General features: G+C 35.7%; 1 protein-coding gene across 1 annotated transcript in view; it reads left to right on the top strand.

Annotated features, from left to right (window-relative positions):
* The window catches only part of TMPRSS15 (transmembrane serine protease 15), a 51152-nt gene extending 27609 nt beyond the window's left edge, over positions 1-23543 (top strand). Inside the window, exons 16-27 of the mRNA XM_050331574.1 lie at positions 3112-3201; positions 4481-4609; positions 5080-5211; positions 7614-7724; positions 10599-10731; positions 14625-14720; positions 17674-17723; positions 18154-18328; positions 20117-20298; positions 20529-20624; positions 21550-21689; positions 23388-23543. Coding sequence (XP_050187531.1) covers positions 3112-3201; positions 4481-4609; positions 5080-5211; positions 7614-7724; positions 10599-10731; positions 14625-14720; positions 17674-17723; positions 18154-18328; positions 20117-20298; positions 20529-20624; positions 21550-21689; positions 23388-23543 — 1490 coding nt within the window. The remainder of the gene's footprint in view (positions 1-3111; positions 3202-4480; positions 4610-5079; positions 5212-7613; positions 7725-10598; positions 10732-14624; positions 14721-17673; positions 17724-18153; positions 18329-20116; positions 20299-20528; positions 20625-21549; positions 21690-23387) is intronic.
* Positions 23544-26220: the final 2677 nt, after the last annotated feature.

Here is a 26220-nt window from a genome sequence, read left to right as displayed (position 1 = left end):
TGCATTTAGTTGTATTGTTAGTACTACAATATATGATTACATTAAAAAGGGAAAAGACAACGTTTGCTTTGAAAAAATAAAAATAAATGGAAAATGTATATAAAACAATGAAGAAAGATTGTGTACGATGATAACCAAGTCCAAGCACATTCAAAGCAAAAAGTAATACAAATATAAATAAAGTTTGGAGGGAAAATATTATTAAAATATCTGATAGGGCTTTATAATTTATTGTGAAAGGAGATGAAAATTTGGGAAAGAAAAAGATATTTCTACAAAACCCCTATTCATAGATGGCTGCAAATCATTAAAAGAAACAGTGAGAATGTTCCAGGACTGCCTCTTATTAGATCAACTGTCACTTGCAAAGTTGTTTTCTTGACAGGATATAGTAAATGAAAATGGTCTAAAATTAATATATAAAAAAAGACTGTTTGCATTGTATTCATGTTGAAACACTGTGTATTAATATTGTCATTCTGTCAAATCTGTCACCTCCAAATCTACTGCATCATGACAGGTAAGAAAACAAAATCTTGTAAATATAAGAGCAAAATGCAGCCTTAGAGCTCCATCACAAAACACGGGGAGGTAAAGTTCAACAAGATGTCTCTGTCAGCAAAATTAAATTTTAATAGCAGTAGTAATTTCAGTCATAAGTTACCAAAATGAGTTTTGGGATTTTAATTGCAGTTTTTATTAAAGTAATTCTGTGGAGAGGTGCTGATGTCTGCCACCTACAGCCATCTTTCAGGTAAACACACCTCACAAGTTGGCATCAATCTAATGATTTGTGGTGGAACAAATCTGTGGCAAGTAGGAGCTGAGTGCTACTGTCAAAACACTAAAGAAATGTTGTTCAAACTGTAGATCTCTGCCCAAAATACGGTAATAAAATTTTAATATTCAAAAAAAGGATGTTGTCATATGGCACATACTTCCTTATGAGAGAGATTAGAGAGGATCCACACTGTCCTTCAGTATGATAAAAAAGCTGTTGCTGGGGAAAAACCATCTTGTTTTCATAGCTTTGTTGAGATATGTACATGCTATCTCTAATCTGATGAAAAAAGTGAATATTATCAATCATCTTCAAAGAATTATGAAATTACTTTGATAGGTGTGGTGCAAGCTTACTAACACTAATGGTTTCGCTACAAATGTCATGTCTGTAAACAAGAGATAAAAGAATTTTGAGCTGAGTCAATTTCTTTTACTAGAATTAGAGCTTCAACAAGAGTCACTGGCACCACTGACAGTGCCATAAAAGCTCACTGAAACATGAAAAAAATATTTTTGGTGGTGGAATAGGGAAGCTGGATTTGCTTTTGTCTTTTGCACAAGACTGTCAGCTTACACTTTCATCTAAAACAAAGATTGCTTTCATCTTCATGTTCGTTTATAACCTGTCTTTTAACACCAACAACAGTGTGGAAATTACAGAGTAGATTCCACGCTTAAGATGTGTGTGTCAATATAAATTGAAGTTTTGGCCAAAACACAGAGGAATTTCTGAATAGGTCATATATAATTTTCTAAAGTGTTGAGAAAATTGTCTGTTATGTTCAATGAAAGGACCGAGATTGTTGGTACTGATTACTATTTGGTTCCCTAACAAGTAACAGCTGTATGAATAACTTCATATGAATTTCTATTTAAAGATCACTGGATATTTTTAAAACATGTTTTTGCAGACATCAGTAAATTCAATTACTTCTCTCATTTTTCCATGCAAGAATCATATATTCTTCAAGTAGCTTTACAAGGTGTGTCTGTTTGCACGTGCAGTAATATTCCATAAAAAAGCCAATGTAATCTATGTGTGTTGTTCACAGTATTTATAGAAAATAATCCTCATAGTGAGCCATAAGGCTGAAACATAATATACTTCTTAGCTGGTGTGTGGTTGTTAACAGTTCCTTTTCCTTTCAGAAAGTTTGGCTTTTCTTGCCAGGAGTGATTTAGTGAAACAGAAAGTCCTATCAGGCGGCTGTGAGGAAGTTCAAATCTTTCTGGTATTTAGTAGAGCCTTCTGCCCAGTGGGATTCAATCGTCAGACTGAGTAGGACTTGTAGATTATGCCATCCCCAAACAAGTGGGACAGAGTATGACACACTGGCAGACATCAAGAAATGCAAAATTTGAGCCATAAGGAGTGGGGAGGAGAGAGTTAGAGTTTAGCCAAAATCTGAAAGTTAAAAAAAGTCAACATTAATTCAAAGAATAAAATGACAGCAAAGCAAAATAAAAAAGGTAGGGCTGTTCTGCCTTAATTACTATTTTCTGAAGCAAGTGGAGGAGCACTGTTCATTTTTTAATAAATAATTGCAAACAACACAAGTGGGAAAACACTGAAGCTCATTCTAATTGTTCATTCAGCCATTCTGATGGCTGAAATGAAAATAAATACTATTTCTGAAAATAAAGTTTTGGAACATGAAGCTGATATTTTGAATGTAAACAACCATCTAAACTACGTATTTCAATAGAATATTGAGTGTATAAAGAACAGTTAGGTATGTCCATGTGTGTGAGTGCGTGTATGTGTATATAAATATATCTACAATATTTGCTTTAAATAAATTTTATTAATTTTTACATATAAGTGCATATACATGTATATAATAAAGACCTTCCTTATTAGAACAGTTGTTTCAAGGAAAAAGCAAATAGCTGTTTTTACCATGTACAAGGTTTAACTGTAAACATTTTTAGGGTCTTGATGAAAACAACAGCATAAGAATTTTTGGGGTTTAGAGTTTTTTTGCCACAAGTTTATTAGCTAGATGACAAAATGAGCTTTATACTTGAATATTTCTGCTAATGCTGTAAGAATACTTTCTTCACTGAAAGGATGGTCAGGCATTGCAACAGAGAATTCCTCACACACCTTTTTTCTTTTAATACTCTGTGTCCTTACCAGGGTGTTGGATTCTCACAATCCCCTGTTCAAGCTTTACACCAATGGCACCATAACTTAACCCTTCCAGGAATGAAGTTAGCTGGAATATCTTCTGCATAAAATTACTATTAAAAATTATTGTTGTTACAGCAGATTGAAAAAAGTAACACAATAAGTTAACTATGCTTTTGAAATGTTTTCTTTTTCAGCTGACTGTGGAGGGCCAGTTGAACTCTGGGAGTCAAACAGTACATTCAGCTCTGAAAACTTCCCAAACAATTACCCTAATCGAGCTACTTGTAAGTCATTCTTTTCCAAATCTTCAGGAGAAGTTTAGCCATATGAAAATAGAGATACAAAATCTGCTTTTCCAAGTCAGATACTGTCAAACAAAAAAAAAAAAATATAAGCTATATACAGTGGAATCTTTTAATTAAATTCTACATGGCACTTAGCAGAAGCTTAGGAAACTGTGCCAGTTGATTAAAAAGTGATATAGATGGGCATCAACCCCATGGAATGGGTTCAGACAGGCCAATCCCATCATGCCTACTATGTCAAATATATTTCTGCCAGTGCAACAACACAATAGGTGCAGAAAGTCCCCATTTTACCATTACACCTCCATGTATTTGACAGGTTAATATCAGTCCTTATGTTAAATAGCTAAAGCCTTTTAGAGACAAAGAATGTATGAATGAATTTTGCAAGGAATCCTGTCTTTATTGATAGTTTCTTAACGTACTAGTGAAAAGATGTTGTCCTATTGATGTTACTTGGTTTAGATTAAGCTACAGCTGGCAGAAGTGAAAGCTTCAAGGTGGTCCCCTATGTGCTGTTGATGGATAAAGCAAGGAAGAGAACTTTGTCATTGCTTCTTAATGAAATTTTAATTATTTATTACTTTGCCTTCAACTGGGGAATTGTGTTAGGATGGTAATCATAAGAGTTGTCATTTTCTGTTTCTGTTTGCTGAGAAATGGCTTGCATTTCCAGTACTCATTTCACAAGTTCCTAAATGAGATTCCTACCAGTGAGAAAATACTTTTCATTCTATGAAAACCTTTTAAAGTGGTTGGTTTTTTTCTTTCTACTTTCTTTACAAGAATTCCATAGTATTCACACTTAGATTAAATATGAGAAAGTATAAGCTAAACACAAGCAAAAAGCTATCTAACTTGAAAGACAGACTTCTGTGACTGATTTTAAAAATTATCTTACTATCAAATAAGACTAAAGTGACAAAACTAATTGTCACATTGTCACAGTCAGAAAAGAGTGAGCTTTACTGCTTTAGGGAAACTCACAGTTGACATGAATGATTTAAAATACATGTATGTATGTCATAGGAGCCTAAAATCAGTTTACAAAAGTGTTTTAAAAATGAGAGTCTATTGAATTTTGGATCTTGACAACATAAGTTACTTTTAAAAATAAGATTTAGACTTGTAAGTCTCTTGGGTGACTTTTAATAGTTTAGCAGAGAATTTTTTTCCCCAAAGCCTTTCAACATGAAAATGACACTGTAAAGGTAACTATTGAAAAGGTGATTTGTGTGTTTGTGTTATTATTTTCTAGGTGTGTGGTACTTAAATGCTGAAAGTGGAAAAAACATTCAACTTCACTTTGAGGTTTTTGATCTGGACAGTATTGATGATGTGGTTGAAATCAGAGATGGCAGAGGACCAGATTCCTACTTTTGGGCAAGTAGCAGTACTGGGTACAAAAATTAATTTAATCAGACACCTGGAGCAAATATATGATGGATATAATACAAAGGAAATTAAATCTCTCTCATTTCATTCTACATTTATTCTCATTTTTTGGGGCCACAGAAATTACGAGGAAAATTTGAGAAAGCATACTGTATGGGACATCACGTTTCCAAAATGTTTGCACACACTCAGCTTTCCTGCAATCTGTATGAAATTAACTTCCCAATAAATCAGACTGCTTATTTGTGGACAAGCAGAAGCATAATCTCTGAGTTAAACCTGATTTTTCTATACTGATAAGTTAGGTTTGGGGTTGGGCTTTGACTGCTGCAGTCTGACACCAGTTAGGTTTGGGGAACTAGCTGCATTCATGAGGTGGCAGTGTTTGCTTATGAACCCAAAATATTCTGAAATGCATGTGAACAGAATAGCTGAAATGTGTCCATTTCTCCTGGTGAATAGCTGTCTACACAGAACAAGGCCCGTTGCCAGATGTCTTCTCCACAAGAAACCAGATGACAGTAATCCTCCGCACGGACGAGTCTGGAGCAAGGAAAGGATTTCTTGCAAACTTTACCACTGGCTACAATCTAAGTAAGCAGCTGAACCTTTGTATTTAAGAGGTTATACCACTGGTCAAATGCCTTTGAGAAAAAGTGGAGAGTGGAAGGTGGCTGTCAGCCCTTGCTCAATGGAAATATGCAGAAGTTAAAGAGAGAAAGCCTAGTGGGTACTCATCTAGACTTTATGTCTTCTAGCATGAAAAGTGGTGGCTTTGTTTCTTTAGTGTAATTGCCTGTATCATCTGCAACTCATTGAGATAGTGTTTTGACCAAAATCCATTCAAGTGTAAAGGGCAAATACTAACTATTCCCTATATAAGCCTCAGAAAAGAACATCACTTTGTGACTCATTTGAGGGTGTCATTAATGTTTAAATATTAAAATTGTTACATGTTAAAACATTAGTATTTAAATGCATTTGTAAAATATTTACTATTGATCGTATCCACTAGAAGAGAAAATTTTATGTTGTGACTTTGATCAGTATTTGCAATATGGGTCCTTCTTGTGTCTTTAAAAAAATTTGTCCCTAGTATGTGAATAATCTCAGAAGACATGGTTTATTAAATATTTGGACAACAGCATCTCTGCTCCCAGCAAGTCCCCTTCTGAAAGACCCTTGATTTTGTTGGGGACTGCAGTTAGATTTGTCACTCATAATTCAGCAGTCAACTCTCCAAAATTATGCAAAACGGAACCAAATGCAAATTACATGGAACAGCAATATGCTTACCAGGACAAATAATTACACTAACTCTAGGCCAAATCTTGACAGAATTAATTAGAGGCTTTTTATTACTTCTGTGGAAGTCTGACAGCAGGAATAAAAAGCAGTAGGGATTGAGAAACGTGTGAAGTATCGTTTGTTTATGTGAACAGAAAGTCAACAAGAATCTACGCTGTTTGTCTTGCTTTAACTATAAGAAAAGGCAAATGTCTCACAGCATGTTTAGATAGCTGCAGATTTTTAATATAATAAGAATAATAATTGTATAATTTTCTTAATGTTTTAAAAAATCTTCACCATTGATTTACATCTGCAAGATTAACTCAAGTTTCATCCCATTGTGTAAGACTGAGAGATTGGTTTATATGTACTTAGGACCATTTTGCTGCTTCTTGTTCTACCTTCTCTATCACATTTGCTCAGTCCAACACCACTTTTTTTTTTTTTTAGCTGGTTCAGCATCTTTGCTGAGCCAGCTTTGCCCATGGTTTTTTTTTTGTAAAATAAAAATTAAGCTTAGTGAGGCAGAGCTCTCTGAATGGTCATTTCCAGTTCTTGTTAAATATATTAAAAAGGTTCCATTTGGAAAAGAATTATGCTTATTCATGATCTTCACAGCCAAAGCGTGGAGACTAATATCATTAGCATGCAGGCCTAAGGATAAAAGGATAGTCAGCAAATAAATTAATATTAGAAGAAAATAGAATTTTCTTTGTATTTTATTTTTCCATGAAATACTGGGGGTTTGAAAAGGAAGTATAATTTGAACAGAAATATTTTTCACAGTATGCAATATAATAAAGAAAAAATGTATAAGTGAGAACTAAGTTCTAAGAAATATCTATCATTAGTTATGGACATTGAATGTGGGAAAATCCATGTCAGGCTTTTTATAAAATATATTCTTTTGCTTCCATTTTAGTACAGGCTATACTGATTCATGAATGAATCATTTTATAAAAATATTTTAAAAATCAAAAATAAAGCAATTATCTTGCCTTAAATAAGGCTTCTAAATAATTAATTTTTTTCAAGTCCAAGAAGGTAAAATAAAGAAAATAAACAATTTTTCAATAGAAGTTAACTGCATATTTCCTGTAAATATATTGAATAGAGGCATTAAAAATACACTTTGGCCATAGAAAGGATTATAACTTTATATTTACTCTCTGTCTCATCTGCTTTTATTATATATTTGGTACTGAAGTAGCTTGATGTTACTTTTGTGCATGGTTTCCTCATTCATTTCTGTTGCTTTTGTCTCCTGCATTTCCTCACAAACAGGTTTCAGAAGGAGACTCTTGTCTTTCAGTGCCTCTTTGCTTATATGATTGGCTTGACATAATTTAAAGCCTCTAAATTTTTGTGAAAGTGCTGAACATTTGAAACTTAAATTCAGTAGTCACTGTTGACAGGATTTGACTTTTCAGTCCAAGGATTATTCCATGTAACATTAGTAACTGAGCAATGCTAACTATAGCAGAAACTACAAGGTATGGCACCATAGATTTTATTCTTAATTAGCTTCTATTTATCTAAGAATTATCTTTTTTTTTTGTAAGAGAGGCAGATGGAAATGGAAAGAAAGGAAATCAAAGGTTCTGCATACTGTGCCCTCAATTTTTCTTTCAGGTGAACCATTAAGATCTCCAGCCAACAGCAACCTTCCTCATAATTAAGGATTAATTTTCCTCTCTTTCCTTTAGGACCTTGCACAGTTGATGAGCATCAGTGTGGTAGTGGGAAATGTGTACCACTGAGTAACCTCTGTGACAACGTTCCCGACTGTGAAGATGGCTCAGACGAAGCAAAGTGCAGTAAGGTTTCCTTCATGCAAAGAATCACAGAATTGTTTAGATTGGAAAAGACCCTTGAGATCATCAAGTCCAACCACTAACCCAGCAGTGCCAAGGCCACCACTAAACCATGTCCCTCAGTGCCACACCTGCATGTCCTTTAAATACCTCCAGGGATGGTGACTTCACCACTTCCCTGGGCAGCCTGTTCCGGTGCTTGACAACACTTTTGGTGAAGAAATTTTTCCTTGTATCCAATATAAGCCATGCATATTTGGAAGGAATTGCCCAGGAAAACAGACACCTCAGCAAATGTAGAACACTGCAGATGCACGCAGGCCATGCCAGTTTACACAGCAGTGTCTCACTGAGTTTGTCAGGGCACAAAAATCAGAGTCACTTTTCTGAGATAATATATCGAATATGGTGAAGATCTCTGGAAAAGCTAGGAAGTTCCTCTGTGATGTAAATTATAGCTGTTTACAATGGCCTCAAAATTAGATGAAAACTCAACATATCCATTTTGTATTCCCCAATTCTACCAGTTTTTGCTGTAATTGAGTTTCACAGCAGTATAAATTCTGTAGTTCAGGGTAGAGAATAAGAGTCTTCTTGATGGAAATTCCCAAATAGTTTTGTGGCTGTGAAGCCAAATCATAACACATGGCGCCCTCCAGCCCACCTGGACTCTACCTTGTGGATGCATTGCTGTAGGGTGAAGGGATGGCACAGCTCCAAAAGCAGCGTCCATAGTCTTCAGAGAATGTGCTTTTTCCTACAAAATGGAGACCAACAGCTGCTATTCCTTAATCCTCTGGTAAAGTGGCTCTTTCCAAAATGCAGTGTACAGTATACTAATTCATTTCACAAAATAGGGAAACAGCATTCCCTAAACAATAACTGAAATGTAAAATTAACATTAAAATCATGTCGGGCCTAGCACAGAAGTTAAACTGCAGTTTCTGATGAAGTGCTATGCTGACAATCTACTATGGAGCACTAATGGAAGTTTTAAAAGTGGTCTTTAAACTCATCATCTTCCTTTGTTTTAAAAATCAGATACATCCTAGGATGTGTGCTGACAGGCTTCATTGATTTCAACACCTTTTATGTGTGTGTGTATATATATATATATACACATATATATTTTTGTATATACAGTATATATAAATACATGTGTGTATATATATATATGTCTGAAGACATGGATTCCCTCTTTGCATTGGTGCAATTAGCTATTTTGTTGCAAACATATTCTTCTTTTAATATGTATGGAATAAAATTCACTTCAGTTTCTTCTTAGACAAAGAGTACTTGACTGGGTTTTTCCAATCACCACTAATAAAGATCTGAACGAAGCAACTATCATCTACAGTAACATGATGTACGTTTTCCAAAAGATTGATTTTGCCACCAATTTTCTATTACTTTGTAACAAATTGGCTCATATGAAAAGACTGGGAGAATTGTTTCCAAAACCCAATTTAATCCAAACTTTGGCTGAATCAATCTACATCTTAAAACAAAATGAAAATTCAATCAGAAATCCTCACATTGAGCCTTTTCAGTGTCCAAAAGCCTTGCTCATTTTCCTGAAACCAATTTCAATTTATTATCAGAAGTGGCAATTTGAACTAGACAAACTGTCTTTTCAGAAACCCCAACTTCTGAAACTTCCCAGGGTCTGCAAAGAAAAGGCAGGATTCTAAAATATATGATATTTGAATTAATCAGTTGTTGAATGCTCAATGATTCTCTCATTCCTTACCAGCAATTTGGAGAAGAACGTGGATCAGATGAGGACGGAGGAAAAGGAATTATAGTTCAAGTAGAAGAGAAGTGTCAAAAGTAACCTGGAGAAATCTTTGTCAGTACATACAATTATGAAATTTTTCAAGACTGCTTGGAAATTTTGCATCACTGAGATTTACCATTAATTAATAATTGCACATCACTTCTTTCATTCATGTACTCTGGGTGTCAAAGAGGCATTCCTAAATTTTTTTTTTATCTGCTAGAGTGGGTACTCTTTGTGAAAGGATTTTGGTGGAAAAAGGTTTTCTGCAAAACTATGATTTAAAAAAAATATTTTAGTAACCAGTAAATTTCAGTGCATTGCATGCTTTTCCCTACTTCATGATGGCAATAACTACCATCTGCCTGAAATGTAACTTTAACTCCTAAGGCATATAGGACATTCTGTGGACCTCCTTATAATATATATATATATATTTAATGTTATATTTCTTATTTTATATGTATGTATACATGTCCCTTGGTCTTATTCTCCAACTGTCTTGGCACTGTGCCCATAGTGTGAGAGAGATTTTTCACCAAAAACTTTTGTTCTGAATATTTTGTTTTGGGAAAATTTTTGATAGAAAGACTGGCTTTCAGTGAGCTTTTATTGTTTGCATGAGTGTTTTAACTAAAACTGCAATGGAAACAGTGAAAACTCATAGCAATTGGAACTGTAAAGTCCATTTTCTTCTGTCAACTCTCATTTTAACCTTATTTCCAACCAGCGTTACTGAGCATCATGTATTCACATACTATTTGGAAATTATATAGTGCTGATTAAGGAAAAAAAGCACTGGTTAAAGTTGATAGAAAATGTACTGTTTATTGTCTATTTCTGATACATTTGCAAAATACAGGGTATGAAACTCTCCTGTTGCAGAAATATAGAAGGAGATAACAATAACATTTCCTTCCTGTGGGAACACAACATCCTGGAGATGCTGGGTTCATTACCTCCGTAATGCATTTTAACTTTTTTTGTGTTATTTGTTGTCAATAATAAATCTGTTTATACTACATTTCTGTCTGCTTGGGGTGGGGGAGGAACACGGTTTATCACTTATCTAAAATGCTTCTGTCCACATTTTTCCACAGTGAGATTACTTAATGGTTCCCTAATCACTGAAGGGCTGGTACAGGCCAGGATTGGGAAGACGTGGCACCTGGTATGTGTAGATGATTGGAATGAAGAGACTTCAGACAGTGTTTGCCAGCTGTTGGGGTTCGGGTGAGTGACAAATATTCATTGTCACTTGTTCACAGATTTGTTGAGTATGTACTGGCGTCTTCCCCCTCATTTTACCGTGTCTTTACCATCCAAAAAAATGGCAAATGCATCTTTCTCTGTCAAGTGAAGGTGCTTGGTGCGCCAGCATATTTGTAAGTGTCGCAGATTCTGTTTTGATGGCATTCCCAGCAGGATTGGTGACTGAATGTGGCAGATTGGGCACGAGGACACATGTTGGAGAACATTAGGAGAGTGATGTGGAGACATTAGTCTTTTATCACTTTATGTCATCATTTGTGTCTTCACTTTTATAAGGACGGCTCAAGAGTAAAGCTGGAGCAAACAGCAGCCTTGGTTTTATCCTACTGCTGTTCAGTGCAAGTAAATTCAAGATAATCCCTTGGATATTCCACTGCTGGGCTCCCTACACATTTCATACCTATCATTAGATCTGAGTTGTTGGGAGAAACTGCATTTCTCTTGAGGTATATTTAGAGTAGGGAGGGAGGAGGGAAGTACATGACTGAAAAGTAGATTTGGCTTCAGTCACTGTTCAGAAGAATTTTCATGGAAAAGGTGGGGAGGGTTGAGCGCAGGGGTGTTGCATTTTTCAATCTATGGTAAAATTCATGGCCTAAACTCTGGCCCTACTTACATTGCAAGAAATTTCACTGCCATCCACTGAATAATAACTAGCTTTTGTGCAGTGCTGAAGTTTTTAGGGAATGTCACTCATCCAGGTAATAACTAAATTAAATTCTAAGCTCACAATTTATTATTTTAGTCTCTGACCACAGAAAGATGCCTGCAAATGCCCTTCTGATAAATTAATTGTAGCAATCACAGAGTTAGAAGGACTTAGAAAAATATCCAAGTGTTATCTCAAAAATACTTCTAATCATTGGATGTTGTATTCTTGACTTTTTTCCCTTTGAGTGGGTGTTGCATTTGCATAAATATCCGATATCCACATGCACAAATCCTGACTGTAATTTATGTATGTAGTTATCTCTCTTAAGCATGCATATAAGAACAAACAAACCATCTTTAAATATTTTTCTAGGCAAATACCATCTTCTTTAAAGTGTCCAGTAGCCTTCTTTCTATGATTCTTTCTCCTCCTCCTTTGCCTCTTTTCCCTCTGCAACTTCTGGAAAGGAGTAATTTTGTGGTCTAACGATTTAAATTATATTTTTATATTTGATAGGCTTCAACAAACTTTGTCTTTCATGGTGCTATTACCTTTTAAAAATTACTTCTGTTTTTGCCACCATAACATTCTGTGGCAGTAGGTTTCAGGTTCTCTACAAACTAGTCAGAAGCACGTGCTAAAAAATTTTATTTTGAATTTCCTAGTTATTTCTTTTCAATTCCATTTCTGTTTATTAAATATTCCCATTGTCAAGAGAAAGTATCTTTAAACATAAATTGTATCACATTTTTGGAACCTGGGGGCTACTGCTGTTACTGATACTACTAATAGAATAAAATTCTCATGTGTGTGTGTAGAAGTGTGTGTGTGTGTATGTATATGTGTATATATAGAGATATATATGTTTATATATATAACACACACACATATATACATATATATATATATATATAAAAACCACTATTTCTGCCTTCCCTGAATCCCCCTGTAGCAGTATATTTCTTAATAAGTGTCACCATATTTGTTTCTAAATGGATGTTTGTAATAACAGGTCCTGAGTAGGCTATAGCTCATGCTGCTCTACTGAATTACAACCTAGAATCATGCTTTATTAGAGAAAGAAGGCTAAGGTTCATCTAGGACAATTTGCCTTTACTGTTAATTGATTATACATTTGCTAATCTCATTTGCTGTTTAATTTATTAAAAGGACTGAAATGATCAGAGTCCTGTAGCATATCCTGATTATTTATATAGCTGGGCCAGAAAGTGCCGTGTTCCACACAGATTCTAATAAGCCACACGTGTGAATTCTTTTGCCTCCATTTTTTCAAATATGTGACTGTTGCATTTGTGATATGTGCCAAACAGGAAGCAAACCTGCAGGCATGTCTATATGTTCATCTACAAAATACAGCTTAGGCAAACCATTTACAAATATTCTTAATGGGTCTGGGGTAGAAGGTGAACAAATTGATGCTCTTGGGACATCTGAAAATGATCCTTTGTTCAGCTTGTGCTTGTAGCTGTGTGCATCTACAGTTAAATTCTGAGTATTATCGGCACCTCTTTTCCTGGAATAAAGAAAATCATATATTGAGCTTTTCACCATTCCACTGGTCTGGTGTGAAGCATGCTTGTTTCTCTGGGACCAGAGCCAGCTGGACCTTTACTGAACTGTAAAATTCTCACAAAATTCTTGAGAAGAAATTTATTTCACTGGAAAATGATGTCTTGTCTGAGATTTCCAGGTTGATGAGGTTTCCATCCTCACCATTTCCACCAAAGAGTCATGTGCTCGGTGTAAGAGAGAATGTAGTTCTCAAGTGTGTTTAGGCTGTGTTTGCAGCATCGATGACCAGTATTATGAGAGTTCTGATAATTTGTTGATAGACCTAGTTTCATGCCAGTTGTCAACAACCAATAATGTGTGCTTTGACCTTAAAGGTATAGGAGGAATGTCAATGATTTGGGGGGATTTGTAAGCCCACAGCTTCACTTAGGATCAGACATTAGGAAGCTTGGCTTAAACCCATTGCTTAGGAACCTTCATTTCAGATGCACAAAGTATAGAGAGGTTAATTTTATTTACAGTTTTCAAATTTTCATATTAAATATTGTGGGAATGCAAGCAGTTAGAAAATAGCAGCTCTTCATATGAGTCCAGACATAAACAATGTGAGAGTAGTAAAGAGAGTACTTTACTACTTTACTCCTTTTGTGTTAAACTTGCACAAGTGGTTCTCCTCTTGCTCCTGAGATATGTATGGTTAAACAGTCAGATGGAACTAGGCTGTCATTCCCCCAAAAATTATACAGTTTAGGCATAGTTGTCTTTTTTCCCCAAATTTCCTCAAGGGAAAGCAAATATGACTCATGGGTATATGTTCCAAGCTGGTCATATGCAGTATTACAAGGTACATGATGCAGAATAGGTTACAAAGTAAACCTAGATATGGTTTAGAAACATCAAAACAATTTCTCTTACCAATAAGACACAGAATTCTTGGTGTTCAAAAAGCCATTGCTGCAAAAAAAACCAAGTAGGCTGAGGAACAGAATAATTGGTGACCTTTAAAATGATTAGATGATCTTTAAAGGTCCCTTCCAACCAAAATTATTCTGTGCTTCTGTGAATACAACCCACTTCAGAGGAACTGTCATGATCAATAGCAAACACAACACCCTTGATGTATTCCATAGTTATTTTGATATAAACAGACCTACAAGGTGAAACTTAACTTTTACTGAAAGTAGCATTTATTCCATTACATTCTTCATGATATACTGTTTCAGTTCTTTTCTAGACAGTATTGTATCAGTGTAATTACTCTCCCCCCAAAAAGCAAGACTGTGATTCTCCAAGGTTCAGCTGATACTGCTGTGTTTTGCATACCAAGTTTTAGCTCCATGTATTTAAGATTTGGTATTGCAAATCCCTCATTGTGCCACAGAAAAGCAAAAAATTATAATTACTGCTGGTAAAACAATTAATTTCTGTCTCTTTCAATATTACTGTAGCATTAGAAATCATGGAGTAAGATGTAGGAGTGGAATTTAGTTAGTCACATTTTAATCCACAGGAATTTCAAGCCTCAAGAATCTCCTGCTAAATAGTCATTATTTGAGGGGAAAAAAAAAAAAAGATACCATTTATTCCACCAGTATAATCATTTCCCAAATATTACTCTACTAGTGGAACAGGGTAAATATCTAAAAATATATGCATCTTTTCCTTCCAGGAATACAAATAGGTCATCAACTGTATTATTCACTGGAAATGGCCCATTTGTGAACATCACCAAAGGAGTGAACCATAGCCTAATGTTTACCAAAAGGTGGGTGGAGTGAGTTTTCTTCCTCATACAAATGATAACTTGAATGGTGGTAATCATTTAAACACTTATTTCTAGCTCAAATTTATCTAAGAGGTAACAAGATTCTGTACAGGGTCTGGACCATAAACACATCTAGGTTTTATTCTCTGTCTACTGATGAGCTCTGGGTAACATTGGGCAACTCTTCCCCTTCCATTCTTCTCCATCTATTGTAAATTAAAAGGGAAAAAGATGCTCACTACATTTTTAGTTAGCATTCAGTAAAATCTTAAGCGAAGTCTTTAACCATTTACTGTGGAAACAAGTAATACTGTTATTTTAGCAAAACATTTCTTATCTAAAAATCTCTAAATTATATAAAATAGTTGAATTTAGAGGGAGTGATATTCATCCATAGTTATAATCCATCATTAATTAAAAAAAATATATATAATGACTTCAACTGCTATCTTTCTGCTTTATAGGAGGGTTTACTATACACATTTTTCTGGAATCTTACCAAAAGCATTGAGGCAGAAAATTACTGCCTAATTGCTAAAATGCTGAAATTGTGTTGAGGATGGCAAGAGTCGATGTTCTTTTAGTTTGCCTTTATAAATATACCACATCGTAATAAAGCAGGAGAGAATTATTATTTTTCTATGCTCTATATTATCTCAAGGGAAAAAAATTAAAACACACATTTTATGTCTTAACTATACTCCCAAACATTTATTTATATTTCTCACTGGTGGTGAAAGTATCTTAAACTAATGGAATATCATTGCAAGCTATTTTTCTTTTTTTCTTGAATGGATATCTAAACCAGAATTGCCACAAGACATCTTGAAGAGCAGTAATGATTTAAAGATTTCTTCTCTTAATATCAATTAAACACTAAAAAGTGATTAGTGCAGGAGGAAATGGAATAAATTCATTTATCTTAGTTGTCTTCCTGTTGCAGAAATAGGTGTCTCCTACCGTGTTTCACATGGACAGCTAATAGGAATCATTTTAAAGGGTGACACTATCACAGATTGACACATTATTTTTGTACATATAATAAATGATAGAAAGATCACACAGATTTGATAATTCAAACAACTGAGTTAATTAACTGGTAATCCAATTATAAAATGTGTTTCTCACATTGCCTTTGGTCTTTACTCAAGTGCATCCACCACTGAAACAAAGGAGGGCACATATAATAGGGCTTGAAAGCTGCAGTGACAGAAGCAGCAAAAGTGTTCTCTGATGCCCTTAGGTAATGTGATTTTTGGCAGGATAGCTTTGTGACAGTGCAGAACCCTGCCTGGTAGATATATGTGAGCAGATTCCGCAGGGATAATTGCTTTTGCCACCTCTAAGTGAGGATCATACTCACAGACCTCCTAACCACTCCAGATTTCTGCCTGGCGTGCTGTTTCGCAGCTGACACTCAGGGAGGCACACGGGTCTGGGTATTCAGCACACCCAGTGTCTCTGCTGCCTTTTTGGCATCTCCTGTGCTGACCAAGAGGCAGATGAGACTATTGGGCTGAGGTGCAGGCAAGGAAGTGCTCTTCCTGCTGGGAGACAGCTTCAGCAAGAAGAAAAAGCAGAGGTCCATGAAGTCATTTCTAACTAAAGCAAACTGTAGGTACTGGTGAGGGGACAAAGCCCCTTGGTACATGTGACTCCCTGCTTTAATGTAAAATTATAGGGACGAATCTGACATATTGGGCATTAGTTTGGCTATTTTATTAATCTACCTGTAAGAAAGCACGGGATCAGATAAATAAAGAAGTTGATATACAGCCCCACTGATTACCCTTTTAAAGCCTATGAAGGGAGCTTGGTCAAGAGTATCTAGTTGCTATGAAGTTTATGCAGAAGATGGTCTTGGTTTCCTGTGGGTTTGTGCATTTCTGGTTGTCCTCCTTGATGTTTGCCTCACTAGAAAGGGACACCCTTATGGAGTCAATACAGATTTGAATACAAATTACAGAATTTGGTTTCCACTTTTTAAATTACAGCTTTAAAAGATGGTGATGGGAGACTGTTCAGAGGTGAAGGGATATCTTGTTCTTACCCCTCTGTAGTAAAGGTTTAATTAAGCAGGTGCTGGGTGGTTACAGTTCCCACTTTCCTTCTTGTACCACTATGCCACTGGGAAAATGTCATGTCAGGCACTATTATTTCCCTCACAAGAGACATCAGATTTACAGCAAATATAGTGAGGGATACATCACATCATATCATGTTTACAGTAAGCTTCCCTTTTCCTATTTAAAAATGATGTGGAAATGCACACTGTAAATGAACCATTGGCAGACTTTTTTTCTCTCTCTCTGTTTTTCTGTGTGTATCAGATAGATAGAAATTGCTAGCACAGACACTGTCCCAAGTGTTTCAGATTCATTACAAGCTATGAACACAATCTTAAAACCGCTGGGTGTCAGAAATGCTTGAGTAGTTTTGATCTGTGTTCTTGTGCTCCTCAGACTCTTGCTTTATATCTCTGCTAAATAATTTCTAACCTTGCAGATGAAGCTATGTATTTTACCGTGCATTATTATCTTACCAAAAAGATACGGTGGTATCAAACTATCCTCTTAAATTCTTTGGTCACACTGATCTCTAGTGGTAAGGTATTGAAAATATCTCAAAAGATAGGAAAAAAATGCCATAGGCAATTTCAGTTTTACTGGGAGTCTGTCACAGACAGATGACTCATTTCCCTAAAACACAAGGATGTCTACACTTATTTCCATAACATAAACCAATTAAGTGTTCATTGGAGGGGAATATGTAAATTTAGTCTTATGTATTGCACAATGTTTATTTATAACTAAAAATAATTTAAACATGTGGGATACTGGTAAACTGATAAACTAATGTACATATATATGATTATATACATTTATATGTGTATGTTTATATATTTGGTAATCATTTAGAGTTGTCTGTTGATTTAATTGCATTTTCCTTCTAGAGAACACTGTTTGAACAACCTGGTGGTTCATCTGCAATGTAACATTCCATGTAAGTACACAGACTCCAGGAGTATTTCACAGGGAGATCAAATTGTTCGGACCATAAAGCCTAATGTTTATAGCTTGAATGGAAAGGTTAGATATTGGGCTATAAAAGCTATACTCATAATGATATAAACACAAGAAAATTTACAGTCTTCACTTGTTTTCAGTGTTAAGTATACACTAGAGATGGATCTATACCGAAAACACATATAAAAAATCCAGAAGGTCTAAAGAAGGAACATATCTAAATCCAAGTTATAAAGTTACATCTTGATTTCAGCTATAAAACACCAAACTTTTTTCTGCTATTTTTGAACAGCAGTTCAGATTCTACAAAGCCTATTTTTTCCAAGAATATTGACTAGTCTAATAAAATGACTATATCCCCTTAATCTTTACTTTTTTTTCTTTTTTTTCTTTTCTCTCTATTTTAGCTTGTGGAAAACACCTGGTAACTCCGAACAACACCACAAGGATTGTAGGTGGAAGTGATGCCAGAAGAGAGGCTTGGCCTTGGATAGTTTCCCTCCATTTTAATTTACTACCTGTTTGTGGAGCTTCCCTTGTCAGTGACGAGTGGCTGGTGACAGCAGCACATTGCGTGTATGGGTAAGGTTCATTGCACTCAGAACTAACACACTCTGACATCCCCAAAGATTTATCAGTCCTGTGCAGATCAGAACACACTTCCAAAGGATCCTGCTGAAATCCCTTGGAAGCAGCACTTTTTAGAGTGTTTCCAGACGTTTACTTCAGAAAAAACTAGAAAATTTACTTTAGAACAAATTTACTTTAGAATAAATTCACAAGTGCCTCTTTCTCCCCGCTGACTCCAGGGCATCTTTCCAACTAGCTGGAGTGGCCATATGACATCCATGCCATATCTTTTGTATTTTAAAGACAGTGGAACACTTGTTTCATGTGCAAGTTCACTAAGGAGGTATCAGATTATGAATAAATCGTGACACTGATATAAAAAATTAACAACTAGCTCACTGTTTAATTACGGTGTTTTGAATCACTTGTGGGCTCAGCTAAAAGCTCCTTTACTTTCTGGTAAATCCTCAGTCCTTACTTTAATGCAGAGAACCATGGAACTAAGCGGCATTTTCTGAACAGTAATGAATTACACTTTAATTATACGGTATCAATACTGAGCATTGGTACTTAATCCGTAATTAATGTGGGCCTCCATTAATTAGTTGAATCCCTGCCAGTGGTATAAAGGATGACATCATACCCCATAAAGGTAAACCCAGTGTTGCCTGTTCATACTGTATATTATTGTAGGTTGATCAAGATTTACACTGCATCACTGGAATGAATCTTGATTAGGCAATATTGGATAACCTCTAGATGGTGTTACTTGCACCATTCAAATAAATGATACATATACTAATATTTTCAGTATTTAAATATTGAAAATTACACTGCAGTTTTCATTATAAATAGCTAAATAGTAAGGCAGTGGAGACTGCCGAAATATTAATGTTGCCTCGTTGGATGGCAGGAGCTGCATGCCACACAAAGACACTGAAATGAGAAGGATCAAATCCTCTTAGTTTCCACACAATAAACCCACAACTGCCTTAATACTTCCTTTTCACTTGAATCACCCCTTTATTTTCACTTAATTTTATCATCTCGACTTTGCTGGAATTTTCCTGAATCAGATCTTGCCATTTCACACCTTAATTCTAGAACATTTACTTCAACACTCCTAGTTTAGAACAAAATAAGCTCTTGATGTCAAAGCAAAAGATCAGCAGAAACCAATTCAGTACAACAATCAGGCTGAAAACATATTTTTGAAACTATAAACTGGTTGATTAAAAAATAACAAATAATCAAGTTCTCTGGCAAATACAGCCTCAAAGCAGCATGTGTAGCTCAGGGAAAAAGAATGCAGATTATTATTTTGTTTTAGCATATCTTTTTTGATTTAGATTTTAAAAAAAAGAGAACAATTTTCTGAGTCTATGAGCTGCAGCATTTCCAGTGACATCTTAGGTCTATTGTTCTTTAGATATTCCATTACAGTTTTCTAACTGGGACCAATATTAATTGCCTGGTGGGCAGTCAGTAGTATCCTTCATAGTGTTTAAGAAACCATAGTAATTTAGTTAATGTATTTTCCTCCCCTGCGCCACTGTCTGATTAATTCATTATAAATAATGCATTATAAGCTTACCATAAAAAATCAACAACATATATCTGCAGTGTGGATGCTGAAGATAGTATTCCCATCACGAAATTGTAAGCACATCTATTTGTTTTGACAAAATGTGCAAATGCTGTGAATTACCATGAGGTTACACATCAGCATTTTATCTAACGCATATTTTTCAAAATTTCCATTAATTGTTCGTAATTGTGAGTACTCCTTGCACCTCCTAGGAGGCAATTAAAACCGTCTCGATGGCAAGCAGTCCTCGGCCTCTATGCTCAGTCAGATCTGACTCAGCCTTCAACAGTAGTTCGAAACATCGATCGAATAATTATGAATCCTCATTACATGAAGCAAACAAAAGATAGTGATATTGCTCTAATGCACCTGCAGCACAAAGTGCAATATACAGGTGAGCTGTTATTTTCCCATAAAGCAGATTAACTCTGTTGTGTAAAACTGTGCCAAGCGTGAGGGTGGTGGGGTGGTTGTACATTTTGTACATCCTGGAGTCAGCCCAGTGCTTCCTGGCTGTCTTGCCCATAAAGTGGGTTTGAATTAATGCACATTTTCCTGTGTGACTTCATAAAAACCTGAACACAGGGAAGAGGCTGAAATTCATTGCTTATTTCTCATTCACAGATTACATACAACCTATCTGCTTACCAGAAAAAAACCAGCAGTTTTTACCAGGAATTAACTGCTCCATTGCTGGCTGGGGTAGCATTGAGAATGCAGGTGGGTCATCTGCTTGGAAAATTATGACATGCAGGCATGCAGCTGTGAGGGAAAGCTTGCTTCTGACTCCACAGGAGTTGCTATGGTCAAAAAGTTTAAAGAGGTACTCCTCCATAAGAAAATTTGGGAACTATGCCACGCCACCATTCCTTCTCTAAAGCAAAGTGACAGTGTTAACATAGTTATTAGAAAAAAACATACGTGTCTAAGATCATTAAACTATGAAGTAACCTTATTACATCCCCTTAGAAGTTATGATGACTATTTTCAACATGAAATAAGTACATCTTGTTTTCAGATATCGGGTGGGGGAGGGGTAAGATTAGTCTTTCTGACAATGTGAAAATTATTTTCCCCAGAAGTCAAGCAAGCTGACTGCAGTGTGAAATGTATGTGCTGTTTGTATGTCAAATGCTCCAGATTTGGAGTCTCTGTGAAATAATAAACATGCCATTTCACTTCTGCAGTTGCTTGAACGCATTGCCTTCTACATTTCAGGATAAAATTTCATTTAAAATTTTGGGTAGGAATTAGTAAAGTAATGTTTTATAAAAACTGGAAATATTCAATCAAAGTTGCACAATGAATAGTGAGGAAACACTCCACAATCCAAGCTTTCAAGCCCTTAGCTATCCCTTAGATCTCCCCACAGTGAGTTCATACTCATTGCTTTTAGTAATCTTGACTTAATTATAACCAAATTCAGTCCCATTACACAAATGAAAGACAGGATTCAGTCAATGAGCACCTTTTAATCAGTGATTGTGTTACAGGGGCACGAGCCTGAATGGTACAGCAGCAAACTAGGGATTCCTGCTGCTCGGGAGCATGCCCAGCATGCTGGAAAAGGAACAAAACCATCAGTGTTCTGAGCAGGATGTACATATTTATTGCTGCAGGTAAACATAATTTGTATTTTCATCAGGTCCCACTTCGGATGTATTGAAAGAAGCAGAGGTCCCCCTCATTTCGAATGAGAAATGCCAACAATGGATGCCAGAATACAGTATTACTGAGAATATGCTCTGTGCAGGATATGACATGGGAGGAATAGATTCCTGTCAGGTAAATACAAGTAACTCACTTCCCCTGCTAGCATATACCACATCTAGTTACTGGATAAAATGCTCCCTGATCCTCCAGTCAATAAAGCCAGGACAATCACTGTCCATGAATGTAACTCCTACTCACAGTATTCCGCCCATTTAATACTTTGTCAGGATACAAGTTGAAAAAAATAAAAATCTTTTTTATGTCATCTTGGCGTAAATGTGGAGGGAGTTAAATAAGACTGAAAATTTTCTGCACTTAGCTTTGAATAATTACTACTGAGTAATCCTGTGAAGGAGAGAGGGACATGCTTAGAGAAAAGCAGAGAACAGAGAAATAAATGCCAAATAGGCTGAAATCTCAGGAATGTTTCATGAAGGGAAAGGGAGAAAACAATGCTGCTTTTCCCCAGAATCTGTAGACTTACTTTGGAGACTTTTTGTCAATGGATGCCACAGCATTTCAGAGAGGATGCCTTTCTGCACTGGTCTCCTATGTTGCTTCCTAGGAGTTTAGGTTTTATCCATTCCAGCTCTGCTTATAAACACACTGCCTATCTTTGAGGATGTACTCAGAACTGCCTGTCACATAATTCTTCTTGCAGCAATATGGAGTCTCTGGCATGGAGACTGCCTGGTTCTCCTCAAGCCCCATGAGGAGCACACTCACATAATTGCTCTTGCCTGGCTCTCCCAGTCTAAGCCTTCACCAGATGCAATGACTTTGGCTAGTTTAGTCCAGAAGGAAGAGTGTGTACAGCCATAATGCCCCTTCCTTCTGTGGTCTTTCTCTTTCCTTTTTGCTTTCTGAACCTCATACTGGGAAAAAAAAAAAAAATTTTTTTTGAAAAAATCCCGTGCAGCACCACAGGCTGATACAGAGTACAAGTGACCAGTGCTGTGATCATGACCATTCAGCCATGAGCAAAGATGAACAAGTGAGTCCTGTGAGCACTTCCCCCTTTAGGCTGCTGTCACAGCCTTTGAACATTCTGGAATGCCCTAGAGTTATGGGCAGAAGTATTTTAATGGCCAACTCCTTGCAGAGCTGTCCAGTAAAAATCTATTCACAAGGCCATGAGAAGAACCAATTAATACTGGTTCAATTAACTCGATAGACAATGAAAAAATAGTCATTGTTTTCTTTCTCATCATGTCTGACTCATCCCCCAGTCAGGCTGTGGGATGAATTAAATTCCTTCTCTCATGCAGTGCTACATCTGCTAAACTATTGAGAAGGAGGTGTGAGAAAAGGACACCTTCTCTTTTGGAAATCTTGTCACCTTCTTCTCTAAATTTGAAACTGAAGAAACTCAGGGGTGACTGAAAATAGAACTGCATTTTGGCTGAATATATTCAACAACAAAAAAATTCTATACATTTACCCAGACTTTGAGAAAGACAAAGGGCTGAACATAAATGTACTAAGCAAAAAGAAAATCACTTGAAACCCAGTCCTGTACTAAAAGACTGGAAAGAGTTGAAGATCACATAACTTTTTAAAAAAAAAAAAAAAAAAAAGGAATAAAGAAAGGAAATGGATCATTTCAAGAATTTTTTTCACACAGAAATATTCATATTGATCTCAATTCTTGGTGGCCAAGTAATATAGGGAGACGACATCTATGATTAAAGCATCAAAACAAAACATCATAAGCAGGTTCTTCTTCAGAGAGGAACAGTTCCCTTTTAACTTTTGAATTTCTTATTGCAGGGAGATTCAGGTGGTCCACTGACATTCGAAGATGGGGACAAGTGGTTTTTGGTTGGTGTAACATCATTTGGCTACAAATGTGCACTTCCTGAACGACCAGGAGTGTATGTTCGAGTCACCATGTTTGTGGACTGGATCAAAAATATCATCTATTAGCTGGGTATTTTTTAATTATAGAGATATAATTTAAATGTTTAAAGTAAGCCATTGCATAATACTGGCATTTCAACCTCTCAGAAAAACTGAATAAATATTTAAATTTTGAGCAGGAAAATATTAGTAACTGAGAACTCCATTTCCAATTGAGAGCAATATTTCAAAATAGATGTTGTGGTTTTGTTAATAAATAGTTTTATCATTTTACTTTTTTTTCATATGAGGCTGTGGGAAAACAGTTTCTTTGAAAACCAGTGCTTTAAATGCACAGTGGAGGGCATGGGTGGTAAAAAAAGAAATACAAAAAGTTTGCAAAAACTGCAAATGTTTTAGTGAAAAAGAATCAAAACTATTAATATCAGGTTAAAAAAAGAACACCTGTTTTTATGTTTTTATACTGTGTTTGTCAGTGTGCAATTTGATATTAATCCGTAGTCAACTCTTCCCAGTGATCTGTCTGCACATCAAAATGAAGGTGTAGTTATCTGTTTAAACTGGGCTCATGGGAGTGCCTCTGCTTTGTCTATTACAAAAAAACTCTGAAATGAGGTTTATGGATTGGGCATAAAGGTTGATCATGTGTCCTGCTGCTTTCTAATGAATAAACTGAATGTTAGCTGAAAGTTCTCTCTTGTGTAATTAATTTGGAATTAATAGAGTTAAATAAAGATTGAATATAGCTTTTTAGTTTTCTTTCTACGTAAGTATTTTGGCAATTGTTCAAGCAATTATTGATATGTGCCTGTGCACACCCTAGCACAGACTCACAATACTACAACTTCCTCTCATAAAAAGTTATGTTTTTATAAAAGCATCTTACAATAATGAGCACCAGTTCTTCCTGGTGAATAAAATGTAATAGGGTTCCTGCTGTTTCTGTGCTGGTTACTTTTTAATGCAGATTTTTTGCTTGGTATAAAAACTATCAGGATATCCCATTACACCATTCAAAAGGGAAAGAAGATGAAGAACAAAAAAAAAAAAAAAAGGAGGGTGTACCTTCTTGAACCCTTTTACAAATAGGTTTCTATTAAAATAAGTTGAAATGCCTTGTATGGTTTTTGTAAGAAGCTCACAGATTTGGTGGCTACAATGCTAAATGCAGATATGAAGTACTAAAAATACAAGTCTCATTTGCAAACACAGGTTGGTGGTCACTGATAAAAAAAGCTTTAAGTCCCAAACTGCTTTCAGGTCTTCATAAGCATTAGAGAATTATGTCCAGACCAAAATATGTACGGTTATCAAAACATCTGTGACCACAAGGAACACACACAAATGTAAATAAGCCAGAGAGAAGGTATAAAGGTGTGTTAGACACTTTCTCTCATATAAAACACACAGTTTTTAATATTAAAAGGTTAAATTCTATCTTTCATAGTGGACCACTTCTTCTCCTGTTACTCTCCTTCATTTGAAAACAGACATTGAAAATAAAGCGCATTCTGCTACCCCTAGAAGTTGACTTGGATGAAGCAATTACATTAAAATGCTTAATTAAAATGTGACATGCATTATTTACCATGCACTACTATTGTAGATTTTGTTTCAGTCTGTTAACAAAATACAAAAGACAGTTCAAAGCAGATCCAGTCACTAGAAAAACGTGCTTCCCATAAATAAAGGAATATACTTTTGTTTGTGTGTATTTTTTGCTTCACAAAATGCAAAGCATATATGTATTTTGAGGTATACATTGATAAACCACCCCATCAGATTATAAAATTTCCTATTATAAATTCTGTCATAGAAACATAGATGTAATATACACTATGATAATTTTTAAAAAGCCATTTTATTTCAACTAATTTATGTCTCTATAAAACTTAGTCAATCCCATTCTAGCCTTCAGTCAGCATGCATGGCTTCAGCTGCCTGTGGAGAAATCAAGCAATACTATGTTAAATTTCTTGGGCAGCATGGATTATTTGCAATTGAGTCACAGTTCCAAGAGGCTTTGAAACAGGGGGTGGATATGGTGATATGACAATTATTTTGTGCCAATAACCAATAGTTCTTACCTATTATAGCTACTCCAATTTTATGTATAAAAGCACTGCATGCCACTTCCTCTCCTCCCTTCACACAGAGTGTGAGTGGTCTATGCTGATGACTGCCCAGAAATTACTTTCACTCCTTAAGAAGCACACCTGAAGGTATTTGCATTATCCTAATTGCTGCACAGAAATCACTTCTGCTGTGTTAACCATTATATCAATTACTGCACCTTAACATGTCCTTTCCATGCAAGAAACATGAAGAAATAGTTAATCCTTAGAGTGAGTTAAAAGGAGTTAGTTAATCATTCAATACCAGAAAAATAACTAAGTTCCATTACTGCAACTATCCCCAAGAAAGAGATCTCCCTTGCCCTCAGCTGAATTGGGTAATAATTACGTCAGGGGAAAAACAATTCCGGTCTTTCTGATCATGCAGGATCAAAGTATTTTCTCACTACAAAAGGAATTAAAGTTGGGGATTAAACAAAGAAAGAAGCTGTGACTGATTGGAAAAACTGCAGAATATTTTCAGTAGGAATAATATGAACTACAGGAGAAGGCTTCTTTGAAGAGGAAGAAAAACATAGCATAACAGCAACTTTAAGATGCTCCTAAAGTGCTTCAGCAGCTAACTGCACAATTAGTATTTAGTGGCATGGAACTCTCAAATATTTTTT

The sequence above is a fragment of the Myiozetetes cayanensis genome, unplaced genomic scaffold (genome assembly GCF_022539395.1).
Source record: "Myiozetetes cayanensis isolate MyiCay16 unplaced genomic scaffold, myiCay2020 scf5-8, whole genome shotgun sequence".
Taxonomy (NCBI): domain Eukaryota; kingdom Metazoa; phylum Chordata; class Aves; order Passeriformes; family Tyrannidae; genus Myiozetetes; species Myiozetetes cayanensis.
The sequence above is the reverse complement of the archived record's forward strand: the minus strand, read 5'-3'. Positions and strand labels throughout refer to the sequence as shown.